We start from the raw sequence: 9,643 nt of genomic DNA on the forward strand, positions 1-9,643 counted from the left end.
TTTGGGTGAGGGTGGTGAGGGAAGCCAATAATATTTCTTCTGCAGAACCTGAATTATTTTAGGCTTTTATTTTCTTAGAAGCAGACAGGACCTAATTTTGTCTAATACTAGATGGGGAAACTGAGGCCCAGGGTAGGGGGAAGTGACTTTCTCAGGCTCCTACACGTCACAAATGGCAGTGAGCTCCGGAGAACCCAGGTGTTCACGGTTGTTGTCTTTCCCCTACCCTCCCTAGCATCCCAGCCCTGTGGTTCATGGCAAAGAGGAAGGAAGCAGGAACAGCAGCCGCTGCTTCTGTCTGTGGGTCTTAGCCCCAGCCTGGCATGAAGCAGCTGCGGACACGGGGAGGGCCCCCACCGCCGGCGAGCTAGAACTCGTAGGGGGAGATGAAAGCGGTGATCCTGAAGACGTGCTTGCCCAGCAGAACCTTCTTGGAGAGCTCGCTCATCTCCAGCTGCACCTCCAGCGTGGCGGGGCCCGGCACGGGGCTGGTCAGCACCAGCTCGCCCGTGTGCCGGTCTGAGCGCTGCACGGCGAAGGCCCCGAGGCCCCGGCCGCCCGTGATGGCGAAGCGCAGGCTGTCTCCGAGGAAGCGCGTGGTGGACATCCTGAAGAGCACGCGGGGCACCGTGCGGTTGGACGGCAGCGGCAGGTAGTGGAAGGAGATGGAGTTGGCCGCCTGGCGGCAGGCCTGGCTGTCCACCGGGCACGGGTTCCGCTCGCACTGGCTGGAGAGGGGCGGAGGGAGAGGGAGAGGCTGAGGGTCCCCTCCCCTCAGCCCCTCCTTCCTGGTGGTCTAGGGGCGGCCGGGAGGCCGGGCGGGGCCCCCTCTGCAACGGGGATAATAGCTACCTAGCATGTGCGTGCCCTTTAAAGTTGGCAAAGTGCTTTCCAAACATCCCCATTTTATCTTCGCCTTTCTTTGTATTCCTGGCACTTAGTAGGATTTTAAGAAATGAAAACCATCCTGGGGGGTAAGTGCTATCATAATCCTCGTTTTTACAGATAAGGAAACCCGGGCAGAGTGAAGAAAGTAAGTGATTTGAGCAGGGAAAGGGAAAGAGGGAAGAAGCATTTATTAAGCACCTACTATGTGCTAAGCACCTACTGTGTGCTTCGCACTCGACAGACATCTCATTTGTTAGACAGCTAGGAATCAGTCACTCGATAGGAGCTTAATACATCATTCCCTTTCCCTTGATCCTCACAACAGTCCTATAAGACATGCCATCAGTTATCTTCATTTTGCAGTTGAGGAAACCCCAAGCCGACAGTGATTAAGGTTTAAGCCCCAGCTAAAAGCCCAGGCTCCCCTGCAACGCTAGTGCTTTCCCCCTCGGATCGGCTCGCATTTGTCCCCCAGGCAGCCTCTTGGTATCTGTTTTTTCAACACGGTTTTTTCCTTTTCAGAGTATGAGCTCCTTGAGGGCAGAGACCTTTTCCCCTCCCTTTTCTTTGTATCCACGGTGCTTAGCACAGTGCCTGGCACATAGTAAGACTTGGATGATGGGCACCTCCCAAGACAGTGAAGTTGGGGGGGTAGGAGATGGAGGTGGGAGAGGGGAAGGGGGGAGCAAGACAGAAAGGTCCAGGAAGTCACTCACAAGGCTGATGTCTTCACGTAGCTGGTGTTGTGCCGGGGCCGGGGGCATTCTGGTCGCACGCACTGGAAGCCCCCAAAGACATTGATGCACAGCTCGCCCCGGCTACAGTTGTGCTGCTGGTCTGCACACTCATCCACATCTGGCCAAAAGGCAAGACAAACATTTCTTACCCCTCCTTAAGTCTTCCTCCCCTCCCCTCCACTTCCCTTCCCTCCCTTCCCACCTCATTCCCCCTCTCCCCTCCATTCCCCTCCCCTCCCCTCTCCTCTTCTCTCTCTCTCATTCCCTCCCTCCCTCTCTCTCTCTCCTTCTCCCTCCCCTCCCTCCCTTCCCTCCCTTCCCTCCTTCCCTCCTTCTCTCCCTCTCTTTTTCTCTTTCTTCCTTTTTGCTCTCTCTGTCTTTCTGTCTCTCCCCCTTTCCCTCTTTCTTCTGTCTCTCACACCACACACACACACACACATGTTTGGGGCTTATAGAGGACAAGAGAAGGTAGAAAGAAATATGGTACAATGGAAAGAGCTCTGAATTTTTGTATCCAAGGATCTGGGTTTGAATCTTGACTCTGCCGCTTGCTGCTATGGGACTTTGGACAAATCACTTGACTTTGCTGGTCTCCAGTTTCCTCATCTGTAAGATGAGGGGCCTCTATGGTCCCTTCGAGCTCTAACTCTATCCTCTGTTGATCCTCAGGATAACCCAGTCCTGCTGGATGGGCTGGATCTCCAAACAAGACCTTCTGATCCTTCTCAGCAAAGGCTTCCCAGCTCAGCCTTTCCTTGTGTCCAAGGTAAATTCACAGGGATAAGGGGAGAGGTCTCAGAGCAAGAACTAAGACTCCTGAGTTCTCATCCTAGATCACTCAATGCCCTACCCCCTCACCTCCATTTTCCCTTCTATACTGGGAGTAGGGAGCACAAAAGTCATTACCAAGCTCTTTGGGATATGGGGAAAGCCAACAAGAGACTGTCTCTGAGCCCTAAGGAGAGTTAGAGTGTACCATGTGATGTGCAGGATTACTCTCTAGAACAAGGAGTGAGAGGAGGGAAGGGAAGGAGATGGCACAGAGGGAAAGCCATGATGAAACAAGGCTCCCATAGAGGAAGTGCCTGAGGATCAAGGGTGCTCTCCCCACCTCCCACTCTGCTCCAATATCCCTTGGGGAGGAGAGTGGCACCTGGACAGAAGTACTCACCTTCACATGTGTTTTGGTCAGGGTTGAGCAGGTAGCCCTGGGGGCAGATACAACGGTAGGACCCAGGTAGGTTGACACAGCTGTGGACACAGATTCTGTTCTGGTGGTTCAACTGGAACATCTGGCACTCATCGACATCTGAGAAGGTGAGCAGCAGAGGGTTCAGATGACAAGGCAGCCCAAGAGCGCCTGCCTTCCTTCCCACCCCCTCCCACAAGACTGAAGCATCCCTGTGGCTGGTCACATCAGAGCCTCTAAAGCTGGAAGGGACCTTAGATAGACTAGAGTCCAACCCCTTCCATTTAAAAAATGAGGAACTGCAGCCCAGAGATATTGAGTTATCCAAGGTCAATCAATAAACAGCAGAGCTGAGATTTGAACGCAGGTCCTGAGACTCTTCATGGCTCTTTCCACTACATGCCATTGCTCAGAGCCATGGGTCTCCAAGATCCTGGCTAGAAGAGGTAGGACATGGTTGGGTTCTTTGTCTAGAATCCTATATGAAGCTTAGTTCCTCTGTTCCCCTTTCCCTCCTCCTAGGCTTCCCAGGCAGTGATGGTGCAATGGAGGGAGTATTAGGCTGGGGAAACCTGGAGACCCAGGTTCCAGTCCCAGGAATCCACTTGAGCAAGAATAAATCTGGAGGATGCTCCAGATGGTGGGGACACAACCAGATAGGCCAGTGCCTATGACTTTATTGGTATAGGCAACTCCCTGCCCTCGAGATACTTACTTTCTACTAAAGGGTTACAACTTGTGAATGTAAATGTAGGTAGGATAATTTGAGAGGAGAGAGAACCCTGACAACTTTTCTCAAAACCCTGGAGTCAACAAGTCAAGGGATTCCAGAGCTGGAGATGAGGAGGGAGGCGTTGCAGGCAGAGGGGCCCGTGCACAGGCATGAAAGAAAGGGATAGAGGGCCAAGGTATAGTTTGGCTCTGAACTGACTCGCTAAGGGACCTGGGGCAGGGCAGGGCCGGCCCCACTTCTGGGGACTCTGGTTTTGTTTTGTTTTTTCTATGAAATGACACTCTGTTGTCCTTTCTAGGACTAATGTCCTCTGACTCTCCAATCCTCTCCTTTCATTGAGGAGACACCCCTGTCCTCTGGGGGCATGTTTGGCCTTCCTCACCTTGACATAAGCCTCCAGCACGCATCTGGAAGCCGATGTCACAGCTGCACTGACGGGCACCCTGCCCATTCTCGGCACAGCGGGGCTGGCGGCTGAAGGACGAATTGCTCAGAGACACCCAGTCTGTGAGGAGTTGGGGGGGGGGGCAGGCAGAAGAGGTTACAGTCAGAGAGGGCAGCCTCCCCAGGGCCCCCTGCTCTGCATGGCTGAGCACAATGCCCAAGGGGGCTCGGCATGGGCCCTTGGGAGAAGGCTACACAAAGGGCCCCAGATTCAAGTTCTCTCTCAAGCCACCTAGGTCTTTCTAGGTTGGATGGTCAAAGTCCCCAAAGCATTATACTTGAAGAGGGAGATGCTGAGGGTCAGAGACCTCAGTGAGGGGAGGCCTAGGAATACGGGGTGCTGTAAGTCAAGACAGAGATCCTAGAGATTAGGATAAGGGGTATGTGTGCCCGTGTAAGATATGTTTGTCCACAGGGGCTCATGGAGAGCATGACTAGATGCCCAGCTTCCTTCAGGCCAGCATCCTGGGCTGTAACTTCTCAGGATCCCCCATGGTGCTTAGCACCAGACCAAGCATGGAGGATTCCCTCAGCTGATCCCTGTTGGATGGCTAAATATAGGAGAATCCCTTCCCAGCTCTGCCTGCAACTCCCATGCTTTCTCAGTTCCCCCTCAAATGACCTACTGTGGGGCCTGGTCTCTCTCTTGCCCCAGCCTTGGTATCAAGAACAGCATTGCCTCAAGGAGACAGAAGCTGCTTCTTGTCCCCTCTTGGAGGACTGGCAGTGAACCAGTTCCCTGTGGATGGTCCTGCAGGTGCAGGGGAGGCAGGGGCACTCACAGGAGGTGGCTGGGGTCTGGCAGTTGCTTCCGGTCCAGCCACTTGGACAGAGGCAGACGTATCGCTGCACATCATCCACACAGGTGCCCCCATTGGTGCAGGGCTGGCTGGCACAGTCATCAATACCTGGGGGCCAGGAGACAGAGTGGATTCTTTATCTCATGCCTATTCCTGCCCCAGAGAGCAGTTGGTATATCCTGGCCAAAAAACTGATCCCTGAAGTCTGATTTGTTCCTGGGATAGTCTAGTGGTAGGGACCTTGAAGGGAGGGATCTGTGCCTGGCGCCTGGGGATCGGGGTGAGGGGCGTGATCATCTGGAACCCATTCACTGGGGCCAAACCAAGAGCCTGGATCAGATGTAGCATTTAGGGCTGGGAGCCTATGCTCCCTTCATAGATCCAATATTCTCCAGCATTCATTTGCCCTGTGGTGACCCTTTTCACCACCCTCCAACACACCTGCCCATCCCTTATTGCTTTGAATACGTTACTCTTGCAAAAAGGCTGCTGTCCGCTCCATGTTCGGTTCTCCTGACACAACCGAGTCTCGGAGCCCACCAGCTGGAAGCCGGCATCACACAAGAAATGCACCTCATGTCCTATGCCCACTTTCTTCCCTAGCTTCCTGCCGTGTATTGGCATAGCCAGGTGGGGGCATGTCTCTGGGGTGAGGGGAAAATAAAAAAAAATTCACATTTATGCAACACTTTATTGCTGACAATTCTCCCAGCAACCTAATGAGTCAAGGTATTGCATATATACCATCCCATTTTATGGACGATGAAATGGAGGCACTTACCCAGGATGACTTACCCAGGGTCCCACAGTTAGGATTCAAACCCAAATGATGACTCAAAATCCAGAAATCATTCCGCTAGGTTGGAGAGGCTGTTAATATATTTTCTGTCCAAGCTTTGCTTCCTCTTGCCCTTGCAGAGGGTGCTTGGTCACAAAGGGCCAAGGTCTGAGGTTAGGAGGGCCCAGGTTTGGAGCCCACTTCAGACACTAATTGTGTGACCCTAAGCTAGTCACATAACCTCTCTGGGGCACAGTGCATCATCTGTAAAATGGGAGGGCTGACTTATTAACTTTGGCTGCAGCTCCAAGGTTGTGATTCCTCTGGCAAAGCATATGGGGGAGTGTGTGTGCAGGTATGGGGGGGCCAGGGGAGGGGACTAGATGCAGGCAAAAGGGGAGGAAATCCTTATTTTTTCAATTTTAAGAGTTATTGTTAGAGGAAAATCAGAACAGAATGGAAGCATGCTATATGGTCAGTTATCTACATCTATGGGAAACTTGTCCGGCCAAAGCAGAGGAGATTTCAAAATTGTGAATGACCTTAAAGGTCATCCATGCCAGCGCCACCCCCCAATTTACAGATAATGAAACTGAGGTCCTAAGATCAGAAGTGACTTCCCCAAGGTCATCATCCAGGCACTTCTAGTCAGCTTACCCAAATGGGAAGCAGTCCTCTTCCATTCACTTACATCTGCACCCCAACAGCCCCACCGATGCCCAAAACCTGGGGCCACAGAGAACAACTTAGTTCCATGTGGATGGTGTAGGCCACAAAAGGGCCTTTTGGGACCTGATAGCTGAGCAGCCGGGGCAGATCCACCCAGCCTCTAGCACCATTCAGGGCTCCCAATCCCCCTGGAAACCAAAGCCTCTCCCAGGTCAGTGCCAAGGCAGGCCCAGCCCCCTCCAGTGGCAGCTCACACCAGGGCCAAGCCTCGTTACCGTTCCTCCGTGTGGCCTGTTTGTGGACGTTCCCCTGGAGCATGGTGAGCTGCTTCCTGAGGCTACGCAGGCCCTGGAGCTGGGCAGCTTCCTGGGTGGACAGCAGTTTCTGCATCTGGCGGATAGTGGCCAGCACTGATCGCTTGCTCAGGCAGCCCTGGGGGATGGACGGTAGGAAGAGGGACACAGAAGCCACCGTCTGCCCTCTGGAAAGGACCACAGACGTCTAGAGGAGGGCTGCAGAGCTCCCTGGTGGAGGATCTGCTCCTTTGGGTCAAGGCAGTGCCCACCTCCTGTGGGCAGCTCAAAGGGTTCCGGGGCTTCTCCTTAACGGGACAAAACCCTGCCCCTCTGCTCCTAGTGTGCCCCCAAGTCCCTTCCTTCCCAGAGTTCCTCAGCCCTCTGGGGCCAAACTGGACCCTCTTCTCAACCTACTGCCCAGGTCAGAGGATCTCGAGGGAACTTAGAAGTCATCTGGTCCATTCCGCTCATTTCGCAAACGAGAAAACTGAGGCCCAAAGTCGAGAGGCAGCTAGGGGGCGCCACAGTGCATAGAATGCTGGACCTGGAGTCTAGAAGACCTGAGTTCAAATGCAGCCTCAGACTCTTCCTAGATATATGTCTCTGATGAGTCACTAAACCTTTGTCTGCCTCAGTTTCTTCATCTGTAAAATGGGGTTTTCTGACTCCAAGTTCCTTCAACCAATCCTTGTACAGCATGACCCAGTCCCTCTCTATTCTGGGTAACCTCCTCTGCACACACAACCATCTGGGGGGACTTTCAGCTAAGTCCACAGCTTTCCTAAAATGTGCCACCGAAGGCCAACTATCCAGTGATCCTCCAGAGCAGAGGACAGCAGACATCCCTCTCGTTTTCTGCATTTTGGACACCACTGTTGACTCACATTGTGCCTCAAGAGAGGCTCTCTGTCGCAAGATGGTAGAGCAGTAGATAGAGCGTGGGACTTGGGACTCAAGAAGATCTGAGTTTGAATCCTGCGCCAGACACTCCCTAGCTGTGTGGCCCTGAGCAAGTCATATAAACTCTCTTATTTTTATTTTCCTCCTCTGTAGAATGGGGATAATCATAGCATCTACCTCATAGGGATCGTTGTTAGGATCAAATGAGATAATGTGTAGGATACTTTGCAAATCTCAAGGTGCCATATGAGTGAGTGCTGGCTGTTATTATTAATATTATTGTCAAAGAGGGATAAACACATGAATGTCCATCTAACCTCTTCAGGACAAAGGTATCAGAGACCAATGGAAAAGAGCCTGGTCACGTTCAAGAAATCTGCATACCAGGTTTGATTCTTCACATTGACCTCTCGGTGCCTTGATGTGACCATTTGGAAAATGGGTGTGCTCGTTCAGTTCAGGATGTGCACCTTTGGGTGGGATCTGCCCAGATGCTGCTGCCTGATTGCTCCCCTGGGGGATGATTGATAAGAAGTCTTGGGGTAAAATGAGTGAAGGGTCTCCCCTTACCTGCCCATCACTGACAGGGACCTTCAGGAGGCTCAGGGTTATGAGAACCAGCAACCCAAACATCATTGTGTCTGGAGAGGTTCAGTGGGAGAGAGCCAATGTCTAGGTAGCCTGGAGGAGAGAAGAGAGAACACCCAGGGCCAGAGCATGGTTAGGGGTAGAGTATGAGGGTGGGGGCTAGTGGAGCCTTCTCCCAGAACTCTTACTTCATTCTGAAGCACAGAAGGCTGCCCCTTACTGGCAGGAGTTGGGGAAAAAGAAGGGAGTTGGGGGGTGGGGGTGGGGTGAGGAGCATAGCCAATGCTGGAATCCTCTCCCCAGGACCCGTCAGAGCAGCCTCCTGAATATCTGTGGTAAGGAGATGGTCACTGGTTTCAGAGAGCTTCTCCCAGGATTGCTTGAAATCCACTACCCTACCCTAAAGCTGGCAACTCTTTGCTTCTGCCTCCTGGAGGCATCTCCTGTGGGGTGTCCTTGGCTGGTCTCCAAAATGGGCATCTTCTGGCCCTCTCTGTACAGTCATCCTGCCTGACTCCAGTCTCATGGGGTCTAGTTAGGTGTCCCTCTCAGGCTGGGCTTCCCCAGGATCAGAACCTTGGAGCACATTCATTTTACACACAAGAGGTCCAAGATTCCTAGGCTCTCCTTCTCCCCCAAGGGCCCTCCCTCTCCCAAACAACTTACTGTGGTGAACCAGGCTGTATCCTGCCTGGGGGGCACAGCTGTGACCTGGGGGTCCCTGGGTGCTGTCCCCTCCTGCTGGTTGGCTGGTCCTTTGGTCTGCTCTGGAAGATGTTGCCACCTCTCTCGCTCTGATTTTCCAACTTGAGGGGGCGGGGTTGGGGAGGGGCTGCCGCCTTCCCCCTCCAGGGTCCCCCCACCTACCACCAGAGATCTGCCTGTAAGGGAGGGGCTTGTGGGCAGGCCAGACTCCAAGGGGCCTGGGAGCCTTCTATAGTGTGTGTGTATTTGTGCCTGCATGGGAGGGGGGACCCTGAATTTTCTCCCCCACCACCCCAGAAACTTGTCCTCTCCTTCTTCCTGCCTGCATCAAGGGAGAAGGTGAGGCAGAGAGCAGAGAAGCCACAAGCTTGTTTGGGTTAAGGTCTCTCCCTGAGTCCTTGGCCTGGCACCAGGCTCTTACTCCTGTGGCTATGATGGAGAAGGGCAAGAGGGATCCTGGAGGCTGGTCTCATCCATTAGCATATGCTTATGGAGTCCTACTATGTGCAGCACCCTGGGCCAAGCTCTGCGGGGAATACAAAGAAAAATGAGAATCAGGGGAGCTGAGAAGTAACAATATTCAAGACAGTGTGTGCTGAGTGAGTGAGGAACAGACTGAGATCAGAGAAGGAAGAAGATGAGAAAGGCCCCCATGAACCCCCAAAAGGTGGAACCCCAGGACGTGGGGCTGGCATGGGAATGGTGAAGGGTTAGGGAATCCTTCCCGTCCTTCTGCCAGCAAGGCAGCGCCATGGACTCTCCGTGGAGGCTTTTAATGGCAGCTAGTCCTCGGGAGGCTGGCGTGGAACATTCCCATGTTGGAAAGAAAACCTGAGGGGAATTCCAGAAGGATGAGGAATCCCCGGGGTCCTACTGAGCTACCAAGGTCCTACTGAGGTGGCCAGTCATTGTCTAG

At 53.2% G+C, this 9,643-nt stretch overlaps 1 protein-coding gene across 1 annotated transcript; it reads right to left on the reverse strand.

The window, feature by feature from the left end:
• Nucleotides 1-367: 367 nt before the first annotated feature.
• Nucleotides 368-8,070, reverse strand: LOC118841435 (fibulin-7-like). Its single transcript, XM_036748834.1, has 8 exons — nt 8,005-8,070; nt 6,514-6,670; nt 5,265-5,435; nt 4,774-4,899; nt 3,930-4,052; nt 2,797-2,934; nt 1,605-1,743; nt 368-728 (listed from the first exon to the last, which is right to left on the reverse strand). The coding sequence occupies exons 1-8, from the start codon at nt 8,068-8,070 to the stop codon at nt 368-370; spliced, it is 1,281 nt and encodes a 426-aa protein (XP_036604729.1).
• Nucleotides 8,071-9,643: the final 1,573 nt, after the last annotated feature.

Source organism: Trichosurus vulpecula, chromosome 3, assembly GCF_011100635.1.
Source record: "Trichosurus vulpecula isolate mTriVul1 chromosome 3, mTriVul1.pri, whole genome shotgun sequence".
NCBI classification, from domain to species: Eukaryota; Metazoa; Chordata; class Mammalia; order Diprotodontia; family Phalangeridae; genus Trichosurus; species Trichosurus vulpecula.